At 41.9% G+C, this 26,815-nt stretch overlaps 1 protein-coding gene across 4 annotated transcripts in view; it reads right to left on the minus strand.

Annotated features, from left to right (window-relative positions):
- Positions 1–267: 267 nt before the first annotated feature.
- Positions 268–26,815, minus strand: part of DAG1 (dystroglycan 1) — a 70,879-nt gene continuing 44,331 nt past the window's right edge. For all 4 annotated transcript variants that reach the window (XM_035105911.2, XM_035105914.2, XM_035105913.2 and 1 more), the window contains 2 exons: positions 22,351–22,752; positions 268–5,259 (listed from right to left, as the gene is read on the minus strand). In XM_035105911.2, coding sequence (XP_034961802.1) covers positions 2,872–5,259; positions 22,351–22,629 — 2,667 coding nt within the window. In that variant the 5' untranslated portion in view covers positions 22,630–22,752 and the 3' untranslated portion in view covers positions 268–2,871. The remainder of the gene's footprint in view (positions 5,260–22,350; positions 22,753–26,815) is intronic.

Genomic DNA, 26,815 nt, shown 5'->3' on the forward strand with positions numbered 1-26,815 from the left:
GGAGGATTTAAGCAGATTCCATTGTGCTTTGTTTCTCACATCTCCTAAATTGTAAAATCTTTAAGGCAATAATGAGTATACAGTCTTGAATTGTGCAAAGCAGAATGGAGCACACTTACCGCACTCAACAGAGCACCCTCGAGCTCAATGGGATTCTTCTACTGCACTTTCTACAGATTCTTTTCCAGTCTGAGCTTCCTATGTTATGGGAATATTGTGTGCTGGGAACCCAGAGGGGTCTAACGGAAGAGCTCACTAGCCTCTGCGTTTGTAGTAAAGTACACTGGTTTATTTAGTTGATATGTTTCTTTACAGAATGCAGAAAACACATTTTTAAAATAATTATATAAGGACATAAAAACACATCAGTGGTTGGTGAACACTTTTAATACAAGATTTTCTCCCACCATTACAGTGTCTAGTGGTATAAATAAACAGCACTGGTGCTTAGGGGGAAGGCGGCTGATGAGAATGCCATTGTTATTATTCTGTTCACTGCCCCTTCGCCTCCAGTTTCTATGGTGACAGGTAGGCCCAGGCCTGAAACCGTTTGCGCTTGCGCATGACCATTATAAAGTGGCATCAGTTGCTAGGGACAACGGCACTGTTTGGAAGGCCCTTCTAACTTGCAGCATTTGGGCTTAGGAGGCTGTGTGTGTTGATAACTTGGAGACATCTGAAATGCAGGCCTGCCAGTATAGATTTTGGCACTGTGCTGCCATGGTCGCTAGCTTGTGGGGGGAGGCATTCTTATAAACGTATTCCTAGTGTCTGTTCAAAAGCAGTGGTGCCACTTAATTCCTTTCCCTTCAACCAGCTCTCCTGTGTGAGGAGCAGATTCCATCACCTCTCCTCATCTGAGACACACACCAACTTTCAAGCACTGAAGGGATAGAGGGTTTTTTTAAAGGGGAAAAAAAACTTTGTAGGGCAAATCTATACCTGTCAAACTAGACAAAGGCTAAACCTGAAGCATTCTTTACAGTCACCCTCACTTCAACACAAACCCCTCCAGCCCACCTCAGGGGGCAGAAGCAGAGTGCAGAACTATATGGGGCCATAGTCAAATTAACATTTGTTTTAATAGACAAAATCCTATTCAAGTAGTCAAAAAAAGGCTTGATGGGAAATGCCACCCTAGCAAGTTCAGAGGTGAAGGTCATTTTAGCCATTCATCCACTAGTGTGTTAACTGGCCATGTCAGCACACCATCATACTTTGCAAAACAGTCAATATGGCTTAAAAGTGTCTGCTTTGTGTGCAAAGTCAGCCAGAGGCTGCCCAGCCCCCAGCCAGGGGATGGACTAATTATTGCAAAGGGCTTTTCCTCCCTCTAATGTACCAAAAATAGTCTCAAATGGACAAGAAAAAATTAATAACTCATGCTTAAAATCATTTTGTTGAAAGGGGGGAAAGGCATGGGGGTGACCTTGACGGTCACTCCAACTTCCCAGGAGAGACATGTGGAAGTTCATTTTTTAAAAAGGCAAGAAACCTAAACATGGCTCTAATATTTAAAAACAATGACTATGAGAGACCAAAAAGAAAGGGGGGGAAATCCAAAATGAGCAAAGCAGTCAGTCCCGTTGAATTGATACTAAGAAGCTAAGCTCATACAAACTGCTGGCAGCATTACCATTTTTAATCACTTTTTTTAATAAAACAATTTGAGGCTGTATCAAAAATTTAGTAAAAAATTAGAGCTGAGAGTTCACTGATTTTTGCTATGAACTATTTCTGGCGCGCAGGTTTTTTTTTTAATTTCATTTTGCCAACCGCCAGACAGCTACTATTGCGTCTGTGTGTGCAGAGGACAGCAGTGAGTGATTTGGGGGGGGGGGACTGTTCCAATTCTGTGGTCCAGGAGGAGTCTTGATGTGAGGAAACTGCATTACACTACATAAAAATATTGCATCTTCACCAAAATATCTCAAGAGTGTTTCGAAAGCCAAAGGATGCCTTCCAGATGAAAAATCTCAGCGCAGCACCATGACCCTTTCAGCCTGCAGCTACCACTGTTGGGGCCCCGGTTTCCAAAAGGCAGCAAATGCTGCTACATAGCTAGATTCAACACCCCCCTCTCTCTTTGGTAATTGCAAAGAGCTTTCCAAACTCCATCCTTTTTTCAGAAACCTACGACTATCGGCATGGCATCAGTCCAGCAATGGCAGGCTGGAGCAACAAGAGCTCACTCTACAGTTTGCAAAAAGGACCCCAGCTGATGACTGAACTGTATAATGTGTGAAAAAATAGGATTCCTTTGATTAAAAAAGACGGTCCCTCAGCCTGACTGGCATTGGAAACACCCCTGGAGCTTATTTGTAGTAAAGCATTTCCCCTCCCCCTCCCCATTCTATACATACAAGTTTAGGTAACAGCAATTAAATGTAAAAACTTAACGTTGACCTCAGAAAGTCCTCCGGTTTTATATTTTTAGGCTACGTTTCATGTTATGCCCTGTAGCTAGACACACGTGAAATAGAAAAAACAGTACAGTTAGTTTTAAAGGCAAACAGCAGAGACCCAGCGTGCCACCCCTAGCGCTGCCTGCATGTCCAGCCATTCTCCCTTTGCACAAGATGCTTCGAGACGCCTGCTGTCAGAAATACTTTTGGAGCCAAGTAGATTCCCCCCCCTCTATGAATAAACAAAACAAAAGCTGTTAGGCAAAAATAAAATCAGTGTCCCGAAAATTCCACAAGCACTGTGGTGTCGCAAACGCATTCGGAGAGAGGGCCTGCCGGGACCGGGCTACGTTTGAGCTTATGTATGTTGGTTTCCTAATTGGTAACGGATTCGCAGGCCACCGACCCCTACAGACAACACTGGTGTGGAACTATAGGCCCCATCTCCGCAAGCGCCTCTTGTTCATTAAGGGGGGACGTAAGGAGGTGGAGACCTGTATGGGGTCATGTTCTTCGGACGGGAGCCTTTGCCCTCCATGGGTGCTGTAAAGGGAGGGGGTGGCTGGTAGGGCGGTGCGTTGGGGTCTTCGTCTCGCAGTGGCGTGTACTCTCCTATGGTGTCTTGGTTGAGCGGGGTGGTTTCTGGCATATTCTGGTTTGGGTACTCTGGGGGCGGGAGAGGGGCTTTCTCCTCCTGTAGAATCAGCGGCATGCTGGAGGAAGGGGGAGGCTTGGAGTCATCCAGCTCGTCGGCAAAGATGATGGGCACTCCCTTCTTGATAAAGGTGGCTTGGTCTTCTATGGTGAGCTTGCCTTTTCTCTTCTTGCGATAGCAAATCATAGCGATGATCCCAGCAATCAGCAGAATTGCTGCCACCACCACAGCGGGGATGACCGTGTGGAGGTACACATCGTCTTCACTCGTCTTTTCTGGATCCCGCGGAAGCACAACTGTAGGCGTTGCCATTGTGGGAAGTCCTTCTCTAGAGAAAGGAACGAACTGAATGTGTCTGCAGCTACCAGCACCAATAACGGAAATGTTCTTAGCCGGGAACTCTGGCGCTAAGGCATTCTTGAAAGCGTGGCTCGGCTTGCCAGAATTATCAGCAATTTTTCTGCTCATGGTGCGAATCATCTCTTTGGGGCATGGATCCAAAGGCAGAGTATTGTTTGTCCACTCAACTACAATGGAGCCGTTGACAATGTTTTCTATGGTAATAGTGCTACTGTTTCTGTCTCCGAGGGCAAAAGCCAACTTCTTCACCAACAAAATTTTCTTATGAATGTCATTGACAACTGTAGTATAGTCTCCCTCTAATTCGGCTTTAAATTTAACGGGAGGCACCTCGTCGGCTCCAAGACCATGGACAAATATTTCAAATGCATCCGCTGTTGAAAGGCCCCCTTTGTCTGTGGCATGCATGAAAAATTCATGCCTGCCTGAGTGTGTGCGATTGGGTAGTCCATACATTAGCTGACTAGTGCTATTGAACTGCACCCACGAGTTTTCTTCCAGCGGCTTCTCATTTTCTAGTTTCATGGTTAACTGCAGTTTATCAGTGGTGGTATCTTCCTTGTCATAGAAAGTGTCTGAAGGTATCTTGAGTTCAAAGTAAGTGCCCACCCATGCATCCACCCTGTCAATATGGTTTTTCAGTTCTGGCGGATCATTGGGGACACGGGGAGTTCCAACTGTAGTGGTGCGTATGCGAGTTGGTGGTGAAACTCTTTCTGGTGGAATGAAAGGCGATTTAGTAGTCCCGGGAGTCTTTGGAGGTCGAGGAATTTTGGTGGGTCTGGGAGTTCTTCGTGTCGTACTTGTATCGGTGGTTGATGGTGTGGACGGTTTTGGCGTGGTTCTTCTTGGTTTCTTTGTTGTGGGCGGTGTAACTACTGCAGTAGGTTCAACTTGCCCAGTCATTGTTGGCCGGATCTGGACAGGGGTAGTAGAAGCTGCTTCTATCATTTTGGTTGGCTGAATTGGTCCAAGGGTTGGTGTCTGAACAATGGCACCTCTTGTTCTAATAGTAACTGTGGGTTTCCTAGGCAATGGAACAGGCTCTCTTACTGGAGGAGCTGTTGTTTCAGTGGGAGGTGCAATGGCTGGGGAAGTGGGAGTTGGAACAATTCTAATAGGTGGTTCTTGGAGGGCTGTTGTCGGAGGTCCAACAGCAGTCACAGGGGTTGGTGTGGCATTAATCTGCCGCCTTATTCTCTTTGGAAGATTAGGCTTCTTGTTCGCAATGTGCCAGCCAACCACAGGGTATCCAAGATGGGCAGACATTGTACCTTCCTTAGCTGGAGATTCAACATTGCTTATGTTTGGGACACTATTCTGGCTCAAAGAACAGCCTAGTTTCCAAGATAGTAAGGCTCCATTTTCCACCACTTTCTTTGCGTTCCCTGGGCCAGCCATGAAGGCTGACATGTCAAAGAGTCTATTATTTACAACGGGAACCAATTTCATGTTATAAAGTTCCACTTCTGAGAAGGTTTTCATTCGGTATAAAAGTTCAATCCTCTGCTTTGGTGTCATTTTTGTTAAGTCAGCATCCAAAATTACAGTCAAAATAGTGACTGGTTCCTCTGCGCTACACACAAACGGTGCTACTTCATTCACATCTTGTGAAGCCACCCGTACCGACTGAGGTTCATTATGATCTTCAGGGTGAACCTCAATGGAAAAGACATTGGTGGTTTGGGGCACGTAGCTTCCATTAGATACCAGATGCATTGAATTCACTGAGATATAATGAATGCCTTTATCTGTATCCAGCGGGAGACCTTCCAAGGTGCTACTCTCTGGTTCCCAATGCAACCAAGAAGGCAAAGTTTCTTTCCCAGCTTCGGTAATCTATTAAAGAGAAAGAAAGAAACAGTCACAGGTAGTCACAACATTCTTTAGAAATAAGTATAACAGTAAACTCTGGTCTTTAAAGTTTGTGCAACAGACATTTAAGAACCCCTCCAGCAAGCACACATGGAATGTAAATCTTGAGCACTAGCTCAACTTGATAGGTCAAAGAGATTGAAAACAACCAAGTTAATAAATTTAAACAGGATTGAAAACAGACACTCACTTGGTTACTTTGGGCTGAGCCCAAATCACCTACAGGTGACTAGGTAGAGAAGCTTTTGTTAAAGGTAATGTTGGCTCTTTTTACTTTTGACTCACTAATTTTATTATTTATTTATTAATAATATATTGAAAGGAGCCCAGGGTGGTAAAACAAGTGATAAAACCATAAAAACATCTTCAAAACAATTTCAAGACAGATGCAGATGGGTAAAAAATTTAACTGAAAAGGCTTGTTGAAAGGGGATGGTCAAATAGGTACCAAAAGGGCAACAGAGACAGTGCCTGTCTAATATTCAAGGGGAGAGGATTCCAAAGGCTAGGTGCCACAACTCTAAAGACCCGATTCCAACATTGGGTGGAATAATCTTGACAATATGGTATCTGCAGAGTGCATTGATCAATTGGGTATATAAGGCATGAAACGACGTTTCAGGTATCCTGGTCTCAAGCTGTATAGGGCTTTTAATACCAAAACCAGCAGCCAGTGCAATTCTTTCAACATCATGGTAACAATATTCTGCCCCAGTCAACAGTCCAGTTGCTGTATTTTCTACCAGCTGCAGCTTCTAGACCAGGCATAGGCAACCTTGGCTCTCCAGATGTTTTGGAACTACAACTCCCATGATCCCTGATCACTGGCCCTGTTAGCTAGGGATTATGGAAGTTGTAGTTCCAAAACATCTGGAGAGCCAAGGTTGCCTATGCCTGTTCTAGACCAACTTCAAGGGCATCCCCACATACAGCAGATTGAATAACTCCAGCCCGGAAGTTACCAACCTATGGACAACAGTGGACAGGCTATCCTGCTCCAGAAATGGCTGTAGCTGTCTTACCTAGCCACTGAGGTCACCTGGGCCTCTAGCAACAAAGACAGATCCAGGAACACCTTCATACCATGAGCCTGCTCCTTCAGAGGAAGTATCACCCCATCCAAGTAAGCTGGGCAATTATGTGGACTCAGGAACCACCCACCCACAATGCCTCCATCTTGCCAGGATTCAAAGTCAGTTTATTGTCCCTCATCCAGCTCACCACCGAGTCCAAGCACTGGTCCAAGGCTTGTATAGGCTCTACTGGTTCAGATGTTACTGAGAAGCAGAGCTGGTTATCATCAGCATACTGATGACACCTTGCCTCCCATCTCCTAATGACCACTCCCCATGGCACCATATAGATGATAAACAGCCCTGGGGACAAGGTAGTACACTTTGGCACCCCACAGCATGACTTCAAGGGGACCCAAAGACATTCACCCAATGCTATTCTTTGAGATCAACCCTGGAGATAGGTTGAGAACCACTGTAACAGTGCCTTCAGTAGCTGAGCTCAAATGGACACCGTGGGCAATGGTATCAAAAACTAAGAGCTCAATTAAGAATAACAGGATTGCATTCCACCTCTACTTCCCATCAGGGCAACCAAGACTGATTCACTTCTGTAACCTCACCTGAACCCTGCTGCACTAAAAAAACTTGGCTGAAAGCATGTGGACAGAACACAACAACAGAAGAAGAAAACATCATTGGGATAGCTCAGTTGGTAGAACATGAGCCTCTTAATCTCAGGGTCATGGGCTCAAGCCCCACATTGGGCAAAAGATGGTCCCTGGGACCCCTTCCAACTCTACGATTCTATGAAATGAATTTCTGTGATAACTCCTACTCTTGCCACATTTATCAAAATTAATAATCCCTGTTTGGGATTATCTGTATATGTGAGAGGCCAATCATAGAATAATAGACAGCCCCCTAACTGCCATCTCCATCAAGCAAACTGAAAAGATCTTGTAAGGGCTAGCAAATGTGTTGCTTGCTGTTTTTCCTAACAAAAAGAAAACACATAATTGAAACTCTTCAATTATCAAATTTAAAATGATCAAAGTGGTACTTAAGTCGTGCACTCAGCGTGTCCAGTGTGTTCCAATGTAGACAGAGGACCCTGATTTTTCACTACTTCTTTACAGTATGCTCAGCCATTTTCATCAGGGAAACATGAGTGAACACAAAGTTCTACCAGAAAAGTGGAAAGATATGTACTGTGCCAAAGGGCCACCAAGAGCCAAGAACAGGCATCCCCAGACTTCGGCCCTCCAGATGTTTTGGACTACAGTTTCCATCATCCCCGACCACTGGTCCTGTTAGCTAGGGATCATGGGAGTTGTAGGCCAAAACATCTGGAGGGCCGCAGTTTGGGGATGCCTGGCCAAGAAGAACAAACAAGAGTCCCCTTTTAAGGGTCCTGCTGGTGGTTCTGTTAGACCAACTTTATTGCTTCAAATATACATAACTGAAACACTCCAGAAAAAGTTATTCAGAAACTTAAGGACACCAGTTAAGGATTCAAGTGTACTAAGGTCTCTTGAGACATTTGTATTCAGGAACAGAAAACTTGATTATATACTTTCCCATAAGTAACTCTGTTGCATGACATGCGGCAGCGGTTAGTTCTCAGAGTCCAATTACATATATGCATGTATACTCAAAATCCTCTGGCCTACTTTAGGAAGTGGAAACTTACTGTAAGAAAAAAAGCACTCCCATATGTCAAAAAGGATCTTATTAGAGGTCACTGCACCTGGTTCCTCCTCTTTGATTCCTGTTCCTTATTTCTTCCATTTCCCCTCAATCAGATACCTGGATTCTATAGCTTTTGGCTATACCCTGTTTCCCCCCAAAATAAGACATACCCATAAAATAAGCTGTAGCAGGATTTCTAAGCATTTGCACAATATAAGCCATACCCCGAAAAGAAGACATAGTGATAGGCGCAGTTCTGGAGGGCGCCAAGGAAGAGGCGAGGCTGGACGCGTAATAAAAAATAAGACATCCCCTGAAGCTAAGCCATATTTAATTAAGGAAAATTAAATATAAGACAGTATCTTATTTTCGGGAAAACACAGTAATCCTGTATTTCTTGGGTGTGTGGATAGGAAGGAAGGAAAAGAGGCATGGATGAAACCTGTATAGTTTTGTCGGTTTATAAGAAGCCATGGGACCCAAAATATCAGTTGGCAGACTGTATGTTTACTGGGATCCTGCTTTCTCTATAGCCAATTGTTATTGGAGTAACTATCTGATAGCATGCCAAGCCGAGTTTTCCTTCTTCAAATAGATGAGAAAGCTATATAAAATCTATTTCTGTGTGAATTCCTGTATGCTTTGAAACCAAGAGAGTCCCAGCCACCATCCTGCCTAGCAGGAAGGGGAGGCACCATTTTGGTTCCATTTCAGGCACCAAAACATTTATGACTGCTCTATCGGTGATCTTTACAGTGAATGGTGCACCTTCAGTATTAAAATAATATTTTAAAATAAGTAGTAATATTGATTTGGTGTCTCAAAACTGTATCCAACAGTTGAAACGGAACAGGGGCATCTTGTTTTATTGAGGTTTGGGGTTTTGTTTTGTTTTGTTTTTTGCATTCCAAGGTATTCTGAGCCCATGAGTAGAATCTGGGTCTTTCTAGGTACAGTTCCAAATGAGTTTGCTGCAGTCTAGTGCACAGCTGTGATTAAGCTCTCAGAGTAAAAGATATTTTTGTTTCTCTAAAGCTCTGTAGAATTCATATATATTTCATGAATTGCCAAAACTCAAATTTATACTCTGCCGCCATACAGTAAAAAATGGATCCATTGCATACGTACTGTACCTCCCTCCTCTTTAAAAAAAAGGAAGCGAAAGGGGAAACATAATAGGTGAACAGGAAAAAATAGGTGAACAACAACAAAAAATACTAATCCCATAACAGATAGATATTCCAATCCCAACATGTTTCAGACTGTACAGTCGTTTACCGGGGAAATATTCAATGTAAATAATAGTAACTCAGTTGTATCTGCCTTATGATGATTCACATTTAACTAATGTGATACATGCAAACTGAGCCTAAATTATGAAAATACTCTCTCATTCTGGCAAATTGCAAGTATTGTTTAGCCCTCAGAACAGCTAAAGTTGAGGAAACAATTACATTTCAATATCAACAACATTATACAACACACAAACACATTTTACAAAAGGAACAATTAAATACTTTTTTTGGAGAAAAATTGCATGAATCACTACAATAGATAATGGTTTAGATTTAATATAGATAGCTGATTGCAACCAGCAGTTTTGATTTTGTTTTTGGTAAGTGGTGTGTTAACAAGGTAAGGTAAGGAAAAAGATGAATACCACAGATAGGTGAATGGAAGTTCGTTTTCTCAGAAAACCTAGTGCAGTCCTTTATGTGTCTACCCAGAAGAAAGCCATTTTCATTTTACTCTATAAAAGCAGGTTGCAGCCTGAGTGTAATACTTTTGTCCCACGGACATCAATGCATAGCTGCCAAGTTATCCCTTTTTTTAAGGGATTTTCCCTTATGCTGAATAGGCTTCCTCGCGAGAAAAGGGAAAACTTGGCAGCTATGCATCAATGGGAGAATTAAGCAAATGCTAAAATTCATGAGTTAAAAAAAGTTTACTTCTGGCCAGATCATTCCCTGTTTTTCTACAAATACTGCCAACCACCTGGATGTGCAAACATCTGAGTAAGCAAAATGCTAGCTATGCTAGCTCCTTCTGTCTTGGGTCCTTTATATCAACAGCTTTCTCTTGAGTAGTTAAAAGTGTTTGTGAATATTCTGTGATATCACAGCAAGGCAGCCCCACTGAGAAAATCTTCATTCAGGGGACAGTATGTTTTTACTGCTAGTGTTGAATATACAGCTCCTTTTTGAGGATTCGGTTTGTTTGTTTGTTTTAAAAAATCTATTTTAAGAAATGCCTTTAAAATTATTATTATTTTTACTCACAACCTCATTACCATGAATTTTTAAGTAAGGAGAAATTTCAAAGTGTATGCCCAATTCTAGAAATGTTTCAACCATGTGCCTTCCTCTTTTGTTCACTGCAGTCACTGTGTCACTGAATCAGTTCAACAAAGCAAGGAATGCAGAACAGACCTGCCCAAATTTTGCCACCTTAACATTCTTCAGCAAGAGTAAACTCCAGCTTGGTAGGTTGACAGCAGAGACCAGCTGTCAGACAGTGTGAGCCACACCTTAGATTTAAACCTCTTACCTTGTCAAGGTACCATATGTGGAAGTGCTTATAGAACATTTCAAACTTCCTTACTGCGACTTTAAATCTTACTGAGGTGATGCTTGTATTCAATTCAGTCAAAATCACATTGCCAACTGAAGAGACAGAGTACAGAACATATTTTAAATGGCTATCATTTTAGAAGCTAGGTGGAAGGATGAAAGGACATTAATTTTGATAGGCCTGACTCACAAGCAGACATGTCTTGAGGTGATACTGCATAGAAATATTTTATACTTGGCATCTTTACAGCACTTAGAATATTTCAATAATATATGTGAAACTTCTTAGTTTTTTACAGTGGGTATAAAAGGTAAGCCAGTATTGCTACTATCCACACTACTGTATTTTTTGTAATTATAAGTTCTTAAAACCTTTTACTGATTTATTTTAAATCGTACCCTGCCCTGGGACCTTAGCGTGAAGGGCATGTTGTTGTTGTTGTGGTCAACAGCAGTAATTTGCATAAGGCCAACTAGTGAATAGCTGAGGCAAAGTCTTCCCAGTACATAGCTTACATCCTTAGATCTGAAACTCTCCATTGTTGCTGGTGCTCTACTCTGCCTTTTATCTGTGACAGACTTCAGGAAACAGAAGCAAGAAAGCCAATGAAAGCTGGCAGAGTGCCCTGTGGGCACTAAAGCTGAATACTAGGAGAATGAATCCCCAATGGTTTCCAAGTGTTGACATTATCAGTTGAGGGATGCAAATGATTTTTTGGGGGGAAGCACTTTGGTACTAACCCAGCCCAATACAATAGTTAAGACCAAGAAAGAAACTATGATTTGCAGGTATCTAGTGCTACATGTGAACTGGACCAAAGACAGATACACACCTTCAATTTCTAATTGAATAATAGAGTCAATAAATAAATAAATAAAAATATGACAACAACAAGAACATATTTATTTCTGCTTCAACTGATTATTACTATTTTCAAGAAGTGTTCAAATTTGAGGGACAAATAATATTTCCCTCATGATGCTAAACATGAATGAAGCAACAGTATGCTGCTTCCCTCATAAAACTAAAGCAGCTTTGCAGAACTTCCTCACACTAGAGTTCAGGAAATAAAGTTAAGTCTAGCTTCTTTAAGTGCATTTCATACTATGTAGTATAGTATTAGTGCCTCTAACTTCAAAAAGGAGGCATGCAGCCCAAAATTCTAACACCAGACCTTTATGGCAACCACACAGTAAGTTTCTCTGCAGCATCCACACAAACATGACTATAATATGCATAATTCTGGACAGAATCTGAAACAAGCCAACCACTACTGCTGCAGTTTATGTAACTGAGGTCCAAAAGGCAACTGCAAGTAAAAAGAATACCAAGTATGGATTATACACCAGACACTGTTTATGTATGGGACTGGTGCCCTTTTTAATAGGGCTTTCCCTGTTCATCTTTGCCCCAAGAGTAGCAGATATCTGATAATTTATGCTTTTTAATTATATACAGATTTCAATTTCTTTTCTTTCCTCCTTCCCCAATCATAGAAGATGGGAGACAAAGCCAATTCTCAGATATTGAAAAGTGCAAGATAACTTTCTAGCATCATAATTTTGCTAAAGTGTAAACCAGGGTTAGTTTTTCCATAATATGTCGCCAATGCTGCAGCTGTGAACTTAAGAAAAGCCCTGCAGGATCAGACCAGCCGCCCATCTACTCCAATATCCTGTTGTCACTCTGTGCTTCAGATGCATCTGTGTGTCAAGGGAGTACTCTTTTGTTAATGCCTATTTCCACAAACAAACAGACCCCATAGAGTTGCATCCTCATGCATAGGAAACTTTGCAAGCAATCAGACTATGGCTTTGACAGTCACAATATTTTTTACCAAGATTTCACATACAAATATAAGCCCAAGAAACATCTAGTCATACCACATATATTGGCCAGAATATGTAGTGGAATCTAGAAGAAATTCCATGGTTAAAGCCTCACTTCGGTGTGTACAGACAGGTGGCTACATGAAATACTAATAAGTTCATGGCCGCGTTTGTGATATTGCCTCCCCATGCTATCTTAGCAGAATAGAAAGATATTCAAGCCTAAGATGACTACAGATGGATAGATGAAAGGAGGCAGAAAAGGAAAAGAAGCTAAAAGGCAGAGAGTCGGGTCACTGAAACCTAGGCAGATTGCATGATTCTCAGATTATCATATCAAGACTCCTATACAGCTTGCTACTGTACTGTTAAGAAAGGACTTTTACCACTAATTTTGTTTTTTCTGAAAACTTATAGCTCTGAACACAAACTAATAAGGGTTTGTTTTTGAAGGATACAGTCCTCTCAAAACAAGAAAGCAGAGGCTTGGAAAAGTGTATTATTTGCATATTTGAAAGCTATTGAAGAACTACCGTAACTAAAAGATAGCAGTGTTCACCATGCAAGAGAATCAGGTCAGTTATACCAGAAAGAGCTAAGCATTTCTGTCTCCCTCAGTGACCATTCTGCCTTTGTCCGTTCTGTTGTCTAGTGAAGTCACCAAACCTACATCTTCCTCCTCAAGACATTATTTCTGCCACGCACTGAAATGACATGCAGACAAACTTGTTCAACTGTTAACAAGCATATTTCCTCCCTGCTTTTGATTGCATTAAAAAACCCTAGATACAGTAAGCAACAAGACTTAGGGAACCTATTATACCAGCTTTGGAACTGGCTACAGGTCCTATCCAAGCACAATTCAAAGTAGACATCCCCAGAGACCATCCTCTTGAGCATGAGCTATTCAGAAATGCCTCAGCGCCCCGAGTCCATGTTCTCTGCCAAGTGAAGTAAGGGAAGTGGTAACCCGAGACACTCAAACCTTGTTACGGAGGTCCCTTCCAAGAGAGGTTTGCTTGGTGATGCCTTTTTTATTTTTGGCACCAAGTGCATACTTTAATAAGGTCTGGGCAAGGGACGTTGTAAGACACCTTTCATATATTTCGTTCTGATTTACTGGTTTTCTTGCTCAAGCGACTATTTTTATTGATCTAGGTTTATATTGGTTTTATGTAAGCTATGTGTAAGGGATGCGAGTGGTGCTGTGGTCTAAACCACTGAGCCTCTCAGGCTTGCCAATCAGAAGGTTGGTGGTTCAAATCCGCACAACAGGGTGAGCTCCTGTTGCTCTGTCCCAGCTCCTGCCTACCTAGCAGTTTGAAAGCATCCCAGTGCAAGTAGATAAATAGGTACAGCTGTGGCGGGAAGGTAAATGGTGTTTCCGTGCGCTCTGGCTTCCATCATGGTGTTCCGTTGTGCCGGAAGCGGTTTAATCATGCTGGCCACATGACCCGGAAAACTGTCTGTGGACAAATGCTGGCTCCCTCAGCCTGAAAGCGAGATGAGCGCCACAACCCCATAGTCACCTTTGACTGGACTTAACCATCCAAGGGTCCTTTACCTTTTAACCATGTAAGTTACTCTAGGAGTAAAAAAAAAAAGGAAGGACATATTAGTTCTTCCTTTAAGTATTATTTCTTCCATGCCATTAAGACGGCATGGAGAGAGGGTGGGGATGGAGACCTTAAATCAAATAGAGGAAATAGTGGGCTACTTGCTATTGTAAAGGGTAAGCCCCTGGAACGGTACAATGTAACCCAAATAAATGAAATTAATTACTGAATGCAAGCATCTTAGTTCGTAAAACTGCTCAATTTCCTTCGGAAAGGGTTGAATAGATGTGTGTATTACTGAAAATGCACACTCCCTGTCCCCCACAGCTTTGCTGCTGTTGGAAGTTTGACTCCTGGGAGGTGCTTATTCCTAGATCTCAACAACTGACACCACCACAAAGCAGAACATGGAAGCAGTTGCAGGGAGGGTCTGATATAGAAGAGCGGCTATGTGAAGCCAGCAGTGGGAATGTCAGTGTGCAGATGCAGCAGTAAGCGTTTAGGGTGTTTGGACTCGAATATACAGTACCACCAAAGTAACTTTTTTTTGTTATCGCATATTAATGCTATCCTGTATTTCAAACCCTCAAGCAATTCAGTTTGAGAAGCAGTTATGTTCAGCGCTGTCTGCCCACTATCAGCATCACGTCTGTGAACTCTGCCATTTTATGCAAGACAGAAATATCTCCTCGTATGGTAAGAAAAAGCCTGCTTTTGTTTCCAATTATTACAAACAAGCATATCTCAAGCAGCTTTCATGGTAGATGATCGTGTTCCTATGACTCATGGCAAAAAAAGTAATTTGTACTCCAAATGGAACAACAGTGATTTAGAAAAACTTAGATTTCTAAAATTGCCACCAAGCTATTTATAAGGTAATGCCTAGTGTCAACAAATGCTTGAAAGTAGATTAATACCCTAATCACAAACCACCTTCACCCCTGCAATCTATGAAACTCAACTTCAACTTCTTGCTTCTGGAATGGGTTTGGTCTTGCCAGTTTTTGGGATCCACAGCACATCTGTTACTTCCTTTCAGTGCACCGCCCAATTTACTAATTTGTACTCCATCTCTGTGACTTATATTCATGCTGAAATCCATTATTTACAAGCCCCACACCCAGTATCCTGGATACTACTGCTATAATTTAACGTTTCCCCTCAGAATAATTTTTCAATTCCTGAAGATTTTCGGAAGATTTTTGTTTGTCTAGACTGCAGATGCCTCACCCTGACTAGATTTAGCTGAAAAATGGATGTAGCGAGGTGGCCAAGTTTGCTGATGATAATTGTTCAGTCATTAAAACAAAAGGACCTCTTCAAACTGAGTGAATGGGCAGTAAAATGGAAAATGCACTGTGAGCCTGCTTAAGTATGTTTTATAATTTCCAGGAAATGTATGGGTTTTGATGTTGATTGACCTATAGATTGACCTCTGTGCATGTATATACCGATAACCCACAGAATATGACCTCCTCTAATATACTGTACTCCCATAATCTGTGGACCGGCAATACTCAGCATTTTTCTCTCATGTATTAGAAAGATCTTCTTAATCATAGCCTCTAAGCAAAGGCTCCTCCTTCCCCAAACAATGGAGGCAACTGAAACAAACAGGCAACGTTCAGTTGAAAACCGTCTGAACAAGCTTGAATGCTGAAGCCATTTTGGTTTTGACTCCTCAGTATAACAAGGAATATTCAGTGAATGAAAAGCAGATTGCAAACGTTGCCAGAACTCATGAAGCTTGTTTCAACTCTAAATCTAGCCATATTTTGTAGCGATCAATTCATTATTATACTTTGAATTAGAATTCCCTTGCATCTGTCCAAGACCTAAATGCAATGTACTTCAAGCCATCTGGGACCTATTAGTCACAGCTGTATTTTATTGATCATGAATTTTAAGAGAGTCAGATTCAAAGGTCAGAAATTTAAGAAAAGATGCACTATGGATTGTTATCCTGGAAAATAAGGACAAAAGATGCATAAAACCAAATGCTGACCTCGAGAAAGCTATTTTTGATATGCAGTGAACATTCTGCAGTGTGCCTTCTTCTGGGACCACCCAGGAACACCAGTCAAGCATCTGAACCTCTAGGCATCCAATGTAACCACTAGAGGGAATTATGAGGCTCACTCAAGAATACTAAGTACCGTAGGTGTGTTACAATAAAATGAAAAAAAATGTAAGGAACATGTATAACAGTGGAACTGCATCCCAGATGCTAAATTTAAGGCACATTTTTTTATTTCTTGTTTCAAAACGTTCAGTATATTCATCTGGAGAAAATGGAAACACTGAATAATCAGTGGGCAATTAGAATATTTCCACTATACATACCAGACATTTAAAATGGATCTTGTCGGGGTATGGTTAAAGATGTGGAAATGACCCGTATTTGAAGTGACATTTAACTTTGGTGTCTGTAATAAACAACTTCTCTATGAGACCACATTGTTCAAAACTCAGCAAAGTTCTGTCAGCTGCTCCATCTAATACCATTCTGCCACTCCCACTGTAACGCCTTCCATTTCCAGATGTGCCCATATTTATTATAAAGGAACTATTCAGAGGACAACTCATTTCCTCTCTCATATGAGAAGAGGGCATTGCCAGTAATTTCACTAGGTGGTCACTGCAAAACATTGACTGTCCAATTAAATGCTGCCAGTCTGAAAACATTTCATTTAATCTAGTTTAGTAGGGTGCTTGAACAAGGGACCTGTTGCCTGAATCCTGCTCTCCGTTTTGTTGCTCACAGTCCAGGGCACAATGCCAAATTTTGAAAGAGGGCACTTCTCCACACATGACCTTTTTGCAAGCAAAAGGCCAAAGGAAAAAGAATCTATGATACAACATTTGCACCAGATGCTAGGCGCATATTGATGCTTTGGACTCCCAACTAATCACCACTTGCTATTTCCCCAGCCAGCAGATATCCTGATGGCTGAATTGGCAGGAGGATTAAAACTTCTGCTAGTGACCTTCATCCAAGCCACGCAGACCATGTATACAATTACTTACTGGTTATCTTCTCCTTCTTTAAAATTCAATGCTAGAGGACACTATTCAGGAGCAGTAACGTTGAGAGACAAGGAACTGTCAGTGTGAAAAGTTTGGTTGTAATTAGAGTGAGTCATATATTCCAAGTGTGGAACCCACTGTTGGAAGTTAAAAGGCCAAAATTCGTCACAATGGGAGGCATACATGACTGCACCAGTGAAAAACTGGACAAGATCTTCTTTGAGTCTCTTAGTACATGCCTCTGTGAAAATCCCTTTTTATCTTGGGAGTCCACAGGTGTTACTGAAATTACCGTATGTACGGCAAACAGCATTAGGTTCCCACAGACCCAGGCATGCACAATTCTCAACCCATTAGTTAGCAGGCAGCCTGCCAAGTGTTCCCACTGCATTAGCTTCAAGCTTTCACAGAAAGTGCTCTTTGCACCACATTGACCCTAATCTTAAATTCATGTTCAGTTAGAAATCCATGTGTTAATCTTCTTAACAGAAGGCCAGGAGAGAAAAATGCAGCATAGATGGCAACTCCATGCTACATCCAAATGCCCCAGAAGAATGTCTCTCACAGTGCAGCTGTTGCATTAATAGGGACAGAGCCCTGCCCATGTGACCACACTCACAGCTGATAATGAGCCTGTTTGGTTTCTCCGAACAAAACTGCTCAGATCCTGTTTGTGGGACGAAATCTCCTTAATATCCGATAAGAATAAACCTGTTAAATAAACCTGTTAAATAAAAGCCTCTCCAGCAGATGGTGATAGTTACTGGACTTGTGAAAAGAAGTCTCCAGTCTGCGCAAGCAAAGCAGCTTTACATAGCTTTATTGCCAACTAGTCCGTCAGTCACAGAAAACACCAATAAATGGAGTCATCAATTAACCAAAGATTAAATGGATTTGGTTTTGCTCTTGACAATTCACTGACATGGCACCATCTGTGTATCAGTTATGTGTATGTACAGCACTCTTCAACCTATGCACTGCAGAGGTTGAAAGGAAGGAGATTCCATCTCCAAAGGAAATATTTTCCCACACTTCCATTTTGTTGGAGGTCACAGAACCTAACTATTGTAGCTTCCAAGGCAGATCCAGATTGGTCCTTCATTCGAATGCTACAGAAACACCTGCTGCCAAATGTTTATTCCTGAGCATGGTTTTTTTGGGAGGGGGGATTCCATTTAATAGTGTTCAACAAAAGTGATCACCACCAACATACCCAATAATTGCCTCTTCTGTTTAGTAGGAACCTACTTTGCTCTGCAGAATAAATTGTTGAGATTTTACTCAGCAGTGTGACCAGAGAGAAAGGTAGAGTAATTATTTCCTAATTATTGTTGGTCCCTTAAGTATTACACTGCACCCTTTTGGCAAGAAGACTAACACAGTTCTTAAAGCTCATGTAGGGTAGAAGAAACTATTTAAAAATGGCATTGTGACCTTGATGACAAAACAATGCAGGCTTGAAAACAGACATTTATCTGACCTTCTGCAGTTAGTAAGACTTTCCTCCAGGTGACCAAGGAGAGAAGCTTTTGTAAAGCAGAGATAAATGCTGATTATTTTCTCTTCATTTCATACCTCTGGTATTGTATTCTGGTAGAATACAATTAATACCACATGGATGGGGCAAAGAGGTTACAAGAAACTGTTATGGGCAAGTAATTTCTGTGTATTTGCTTACAGATCTAAGGTAAGAACTCCAATTTGGAAGGTTCACACGTCTAAAAAACAAACACTGAAAATACTATCCCAGAAAAGTGTGGAGAGCTCGACATGTCAGAACTTCCCAAAAGGTTAAGATGTCACAAGACACTGGGGATTAAGTATATTCATGCATTCAAAGTGTTCGGTACTAAAGAGCTAATCAAAGTGAGACACATATCAGGTCACAGATGTCAGAAATAAGACTGCAAAATAAGGCATAAACTTGGGCATGGGACTAATTAACCAAAAATGAAGTAGTTTTTTTTTAACCCCGTGATTTTAAGTGAAAAACAGTCTTTTGTAAAATAGAAGAGCAGATTATGCTGATTACTAATCCAGTTACTGAGTAAATTTCAATGGCCTGTATTATGCAGATTACAGGCCATAACTGTTATTGGTCCTCCTGGTTTTAAAATCCTATAGATGCTGCATAAAGCAAGGTGAATAAAATAATTTCACACATTTCCAAGCATAGGTTGGCCGGTTAGCACAGTCAGCATAGCAAATTTAGGTACGATACGATTTCTTCTTTTGAGAAGATGTCTGGTTGCCTTTATCCTGAACTGAAATTCAACCTGTTGTTCTGTAGGTCTTGTGAATCATCTGAGGTTGTCCAAGCTTAACACACCTCTGCCATTGCCTAAAATAAGTTGCATCTCAAGATCTCTGAGCATCTTAGTGATTAAAACTAAATATCCTAAAAGGGAAGCAGGACTACAACTGCTCTTACAGCTTGGGAACTACTTAACAGATTACAAGCAGATTCTTGCCCCTTACTTTCAGTTATCAGTACCTATCACTTTCTCTTGACCTTCAAGCTGTGTAAGGCAACACCCATCTGGCTTTCTATGAACGTACCATGTCAACAATGTTGCTAGCAAAGCACTAGTTTCAGCACAGGATAGCAAAGCAGTTCTTGCACAAAAACTGAGAATGATGCCTCAGTAACTAAGCTACATGTCTTTCAAGATATAAAAGAATGAGCATGGGTATGAATGATATCTCTTGTTGCCAGCCCATGTTGAGGTCTGGCAACCAGACAGCTGACTACATGCCAAGAACCTTTTTTAAAGCACAGGACACAAAACAAAGTTGTGATCACCTCTGAATTATCTCTGTTTGAAAGGTTCCAGCAAGGGGGTCTCTACATCTTTTAGCAACCCTTTTACTTTCTGCATACTCTCCACAATCGCAGTGCAGCCAAATACTCATATATGCCTTGTTTTCTTCCTGCACTCAAAGACACTGGCTCTTTCAACACTAAGACAAGCAAGTGACAAGATGGTCCAAACCTCCCTTTTGGGGAATGCTTTTGGGCAATAAATGGTTTCTCCCTTTCTGGTACAAATTGCTGTGGTTAAATTTTTGTGTTTGCTGTGTTTGTTTTCCCCTGTGCGGTTTTGTGTCTCTTTCACTGCTTTTATTGCAGTTAAATGTTTTTTTAATAGAAATAAAAAGGTGGTCCCTTAACTAAAAACAAGGAAGAAGGGGCAGGAAGGAGTGCAAAGTCAGCAATTACTTCCTGATTATTTATTAAGTACTTCCTGGAAAACCATCTTGTATCCCATAAATGATTCTAGGTTATTTCTACTACAGCCTCAACTTTGGGGTTGAAAAGCTGTTGGTTAAGCTGACTAGTGGAAGAATTTCTCTCTCTGGGCACTGCAACACTTTCCCCCAGAACAGCAAGTTTCACATCACTACCACAGCAACCTCTCCAATTTGAGAAATGGTACATTATTTGTCTGTAACATTTGAATTGTGACAGGCCATGCAAGCCCTGGACTCGGTGGGCTAGGTGAGGGTCAATAAACTGACTCCTTCAAGATGGAGGCATTGTGTGAGAGCAGTTCCAAGTCTGGATAACTGATTAATTGCTTGCTTTGAATGGGGCTATACAGAAGGAGCAGGTTTATAGTCTGGATGACACTCTGTTGCTAGAGGCCCAGGTGGCCTGGATGGTTAACAGTGCCTTTTATCAGGTTTGACTGATAAATGGGCTGACTTAGAAGCTGCAGCTGGTGCAGAATGCAATGGCTTGACTGCTCACCAGGGCAGAATGTTATGCCGGTGCTGAAAGAATTACACAGCCTGCCAGTTAACTAGTAGGCTAGGTTCAAGGTGCTGGTATGGGTGTACAAAGCCTCATATAGCATGAGACCAGGATACCTAAAATATCACTTCATCCCCTGCATGTCCAGCCTATTCACAGCAATTCTGCAGGAGAGGGCATTCTACAGATTCATTCTATCAAAAGGTCTGTTCTGCACAATGCCAGAATTGGGCCTTTAGTGTAGCAGTATATACCATTTGGAACTTCCTCTCACTGCATATTTGACAGGTGCCTTCTCTTTTGCATTTTTGACACATGCTAAAGACATTCCTAGGAGGCTAGGACACGAACCAATGGATTCAAATTACAAAAAAGGAGATTCCGACTAAACATCAGAAAGAACTTTCTGTCAGTGAACACTGACAATGGAACGGACTTCCTCTGGAGGTGGTGGACTCTTCTTTAGCAGTTTTTAAGCAGAGGTTGGGTGTCCATCTATCACGTATTATTTGGTTGAGATTCCTGCATGACAGTTATTTGGACTAGATGACCATTGGGACGCCTTCCAATTCTATGATTCCTCTTTCAATAAGCCACCTGAAATCTTTATTTTGGATGCTATCTGTTTTTGAATTGGTTTGATATATGTGCTGTTGCTTTTTAAACTGTCCTTATAAAAATAATTGTTTTAAGTTGTTTTCGTGTGTGTGTGTTTTGCACATGTTTTTATTATATTGCAAATTGCTTTGGTGTGTCTTGTGGACATAAATAAACAATAAGACGACATTTAAAAATAAAATGCTAATATAAAATATCAATATGAAGAAATAATAATAATAGTAATAAAACTAATAAATTAAAGCTGGGTCTGGCAGCCCCTGTAGCACCCTAAGGCCAAGAAAGTACATCATGGCTGTCTGTACCTACCAAAGTCAGAAGAGGAATGCAAAAATTTTATGCCTAGGAAAGGGACTATGCTTGGAGTGTGTTTATGAGACGTTCTCTTCCCCTAGCATCAAGTTTCAAATTCCATGAAAAGTCAACCCAGATTTCAAATTAGGATCATGTTAGACAAATTAGTATAGTACAGGGGTGGCCAACTCCCGAGAGACTGTGATCTACTTTCAAAATTAAAATCTGGCAGTGATCTACCCCCATTTTTAAGGGGTTCAGGCCAAAGTTGTTGACCTTTTTTTTAAGGGAGGGGGAATGGCCCATTTTATAGGAGTTCAGTGACTTTTTGCAGCTCTTCTGAAGGAGGGGGAGGAACAGAAGCACCCACTAACCTTACAGTCCCTGGCCAGATAACAGCCTCAGTTTCTAACCTCCGGCTTCCCTTCTGCAACAATAGAGGCTGGCACAGGGAGAGGGGGCAGGGCCGGAAGGGGGCCAGTGATCGACTGCGATCTACAAAAACCTTGCAGGGATCGACCAGTAGATCGCGATCGACGTGTTGGACATCCCTGGTAGATACCTATCCTGATCTTAGTCTCTGTGACATTTGGATGTAAAAGTCAATTTCTAAGCACAGCCATTGAGGAGAGAGCGAAGACAAAGACTAGTGAGATAGAAGTAAATACACAGCAGAAGATATTACAGTCCCAAGTTCTCACCTGGATAATTTCGCCATTAGAAGCTATTAGTTCTGTTGGGATGGTGACTCTGAAGGAACGACCCACTACAGCAGAGCTGTCAGGAATCCCCACCACTGCTGGCACATTCTCTCGGAGATCCGAAAGCACCGAATGCATGGAGGCCTCTAACTGGTTTTCCCAGTCCCGTACAACTTCTGAGGCCTCACTAGGCCAATGGCACTTAACAGTAGTAGTCACCATCAGCACTAGCAAAGTCCTCCCCAGTATTGGGGACAGCTGTATAAATCCAAGAGTCATTCTCTCAGCACGTGCCAAGTACTCTGTTGCAGCCAGAAAAAGAGACCCAGGGCCCAGCAAGCTAAACAGAGGCGAGTAGTCACCAATCCTTCACACCAGAATCATTGTTGCTGGTCTTGGTACCTGTAAGAGAAACACACACATACAGAGTCAATGAGCAGGTGAAGACAAACTTCATTATGACCCTTTTGACTAAGGTTCTGTCATCTGGCTAGCACGCATGAAGCCTTTCAGAAGCTTGAAGCCCCACTGCCCGAAGCACTGTCCCCCCTACTTTCAAAATTCTCCAGCTTCTGCCCCAGTCCAGTTCAATCTTTCTGTCAAGGCTTTTGTTGACCCTCCCACACCCACAATGTCCTCATCATTTTCCACTTTTAAATGGAGTTCCCAGTGGTCTCCCATCCAATTTTCTGCAACAGTTTATAACTTCTTGGCTTCAGCAGTGCTGCAGCATTAAATGTTTCCAGGTCATTCACTCCCCATACCCTATATATTTAATGAGTCATAAAAGTATGTGAAAAAAGGAAGAAATCAAACGATGTATCATCATAGAGTGGGGCATTTTTTCATTAAAACAGTAGTATGTTTGCACAGGAAGTTTACACTATAATTATCAGAACTTCAGAGCCATTAGTGGAAGGTGTTGCATAGACATTTAGTTCCGCTACTTTGAGCTCAACTCCACACTACAGTTTTCCTAGCCCCGAGTTTGAATGTTACAAACAAGTAATCTAAAGATGACAGCTGTTTTACGTAGGTCACTCCTACCCGGACATTGCTTCTATGTAGGAAATTCCATACACACACCATGTAGCGTGGGAGAATTGTGTCTATATATTCTGACAAGCGTGCATGCTGCAAGAATTATTTGCAAAATAGGCTTCCTGCTGCGACAAAATGCCTAAACACATCTGGGTACATGAAACTTCCTGCAGAAGAGCAATGGAATTCCATCCTATGTGAAGACATTCACTCTGTGTTCCTTATTAGACAGGTGTATATCTGTACCCACACGTTCTCTGACTGGAATCCCCTCTTGATGTGAGATTCCCCCACCCCACCCTTTTCACTTTTGTATTGCAGAAATTTCAAATATATTTTCCAATTTCAGAAGCTGCAACACAGAGATTTTTCCCCCCAACACAGAGATAAATGGGGTCCTTTATTAGCTCTATCCATATTTATATACTGTACACAGGTGACCTTTTCGTTAGGTAGCAGACATTTTCAATGCTACTGCTTTTAATAGGGAAAAGTATCAAATATAATTGCTGGGTATTGACACATCATGCAAACTTGTCTTTCACCAGCTAAAATGTATCCACACTGACGAGCTGTGCCATTATAGTTTATACGAACACTTTGCTCCATGTACACTTGTAAAAATCACAGGCCCAGAACTGCTCAGACAATACGTAAATAATAAACTAGACTAGCATTTGCTCTGATAAAACCATTAAAGGAAAGATCTTCAAGGTCAATGAGTAATAGAAGGCTTCCTTAAAGCTTAAGAACCAAAGTGATGATGTGATTACAAGAACTCCCAGTCAGGCACACCTTCTCTAGTAAACTGGAACATTCCTCCCATGCGCTAAGGATTGTGTCAGAACAAGTTCTGACCCAATTTGGAAGAATACTGATCCGAGAGTTAACATTTCATGTGTTCATTCCAATGCACAAGGAAGTGTCTGAACCAATAGCCTAGACAATATTTGAATGCATGAATGTGCTTCTTACTACATTTTGGTAGCCTTGGGGCAGTAGTAATTTCTGTCTGGAGTGTGGAGGAAGGGGAGACAACACAGGAAGGAGCATCACGGTGTCAGTGTGTGCAGACTATGAGACTAAAAGACAGCAACTCTGGAGGTAGCTTCAGCCACATTAGTGCAAATGCACACCCAATGCATTAATGTTGTCCTTTGCTTTGGGCAGAAGCTCCACCCCTTTGTGTGGCAACTGCACCATATGCTAATATGGAAAGACTCCATTTTGTGGGTGGGGCAGAAATTTCAGCTACCCAACTTCCCCCTCCAAGCCACCAGCATCTTCAAACAGCTGTGAAGGCCCCATTACAGGGTGCAGGGAGGGAAGGACCTTTTCCCCACACCTATGCCATTTGATGCATCTACGGTATCTTGGAAACAAATGAGTAATTAGGTTTACTGAAATAAGCATGCCCAGTCTTGAAAGCTACCTGGATGGAGAATCTGGGAACCATGCTTAAGCCACGGAGTTATTTTGAAGACTAATGGGTTAGAGCAGTGAAAAAATATACTTATAGAATATAATAGTCTATAGAATATAGACTTTATCTAGTCAGAGGGACCTCAGAGCTTCTTTGCATGGCTCAGCTGAGCATTAAACTGTTCTGCCTCCACAGCTGAGAGCGCTAGGGCAGAAGCAGTTTTAAAAAGTCGAGGGAGGTGATACAGCTTACTCCGCTCTCTGCAGTATAAGGGGCAGAGCAATGGTGGCTTCACCTGGCAGTATATCGTGGGTGAAACCACCGCTGCTCCTGAGTCCCTCTGCTACCAGCAGCTCAATTTTGAAAGTGGCACTGGTAGCAGAGGGGCTCAGAAACAGTGTTGGTTTCACTTGCGATATACCGTGTTTCTCCGAAAATAAGCCATACCCCGAAAATAAACCATACCCCAAAAATATGCCATACCCGAAAAATAAGTCATAGTGATAGGCAGTTTAACCTTGTAGGTTAAACTGTACCATACTTAATAAAAAAAATTAAGACACCCCCTGAAAATAAGCTACCGTGTTTTTTTTGAGGAAAAATAAATATAAGACGGTGTCTTATTTTTGGAGAAACACGGTACTGCTGGGTGAAGCCGCTATACATCACCCAGGCCCAGTTGAAACACCACCTAGTAGGAGTGTCCCTGTTCAGGATTCCTACCAAGCCAGCCAGCCAGGCCCTTTTCCAATATACTATAGCTATAAAGCAAGCACGTCCAACAGGTAGATCGTGATCTACCGGTAGATCGCTGGATGTCTGTGGTAGATCACTGGCTCCCCCCAACAAAGCTCAACAGGTTTGGCTCCCCTAAAAAGCTAAACAACTTTGACCTGAACCCCTAAAAAGGGGGTAGATCACTGCCAGTTTTTAACTTTGTGAGTAGATCTCAAACTCTTGGGAGTTGGCCACCCCTGCTGTAAAAGAATTTAAGCAAGGCATTCTATTCTTCTCTCCTTCTGGTCCTCATGGTTCCCCAGAGTATGTCAATAGCCATTTGTGAGTGGCTCTGTTTTGACGCCATTTCTGACAGCACTCACAACATGAGTTTGTTATCAGAGGGAGCAAATACTGAATGTGTTAATGGTTCCTTTGGACAAACTACTTACTACAAGATCAGCAAAGCTGCCTTGCAAATCAGGCACCTAGTCCTTTACACATTGCAGTACTAAGGATTGTGAGGAAGTTTCTGAAATGAACAGGAAAATAATCTAAAACAAACAAAGTATACCCTTATTCAAGGTCCAAACATCAAAGCAAGCCGGTCACTTCAGTGCTCCATGGATCTTTGAAAAACAAAAAAACTTAACACTTGGCAATGCAGGCACTGCCTTTCCACCAGCCTTTACATAATGTGCTGCCCACCTGGATTTGGGAGCAAACATCTACAGGCTTCATTTATCAAAATGTGCTTACTTTAATTGGAAAAATATGATCCAGGAGTGCTTTGTTGCTGTTGGCCAGAACCACATTAGAGCACATAACATTAGTCTTTATGAACAAAAACACCAACTGCAAACAGCAACTACTTGTGACAGAATGCATAAATCTTCATACAACAACTGCAAATAGCAAGCAGAACAAAACCTTGGCTTCCAAGACCAAATAATTTAAGGGAACCCCCTAAAGCCCCTCAATACCTTAAGGACCGCCTCTGATACAAAGTGACCTGGACCCTGTGTTTGTCATCTGATGCCATTCTCTGTGTCCCTCCTCCTTGATGGGTTTAGAGAGTGGCCCCCCGACTGTGGAATGCTCTCCCCAGAGAAGCTCACCTGGTTCCATCATTACATGTCTTTAGGCACCAGGCAAAATCATTCTTCTTTAGCCAGGCCTTTAGCCACGGAATAATCTATGCCCTGTTAAAGCTTTTTTTTTGGGGGGGGGTGGAGAGCCGGGTCGGTTGACTGTTATTATGATTAGTTTATTATTATGCTGACT

The sequence above is a fragment of the Zootoca vivipara genome, chromosome 2 (genome assembly GCF_963506605.1).
Source record: "Zootoca vivipara chromosome 2, rZooViv1.1, whole genome shotgun sequence".
NCBI lineage: Eukaryota > Metazoa > Chordata > Lepidosauria > Squamata > Lacertidae > Zootoca > Zootoca vivipara.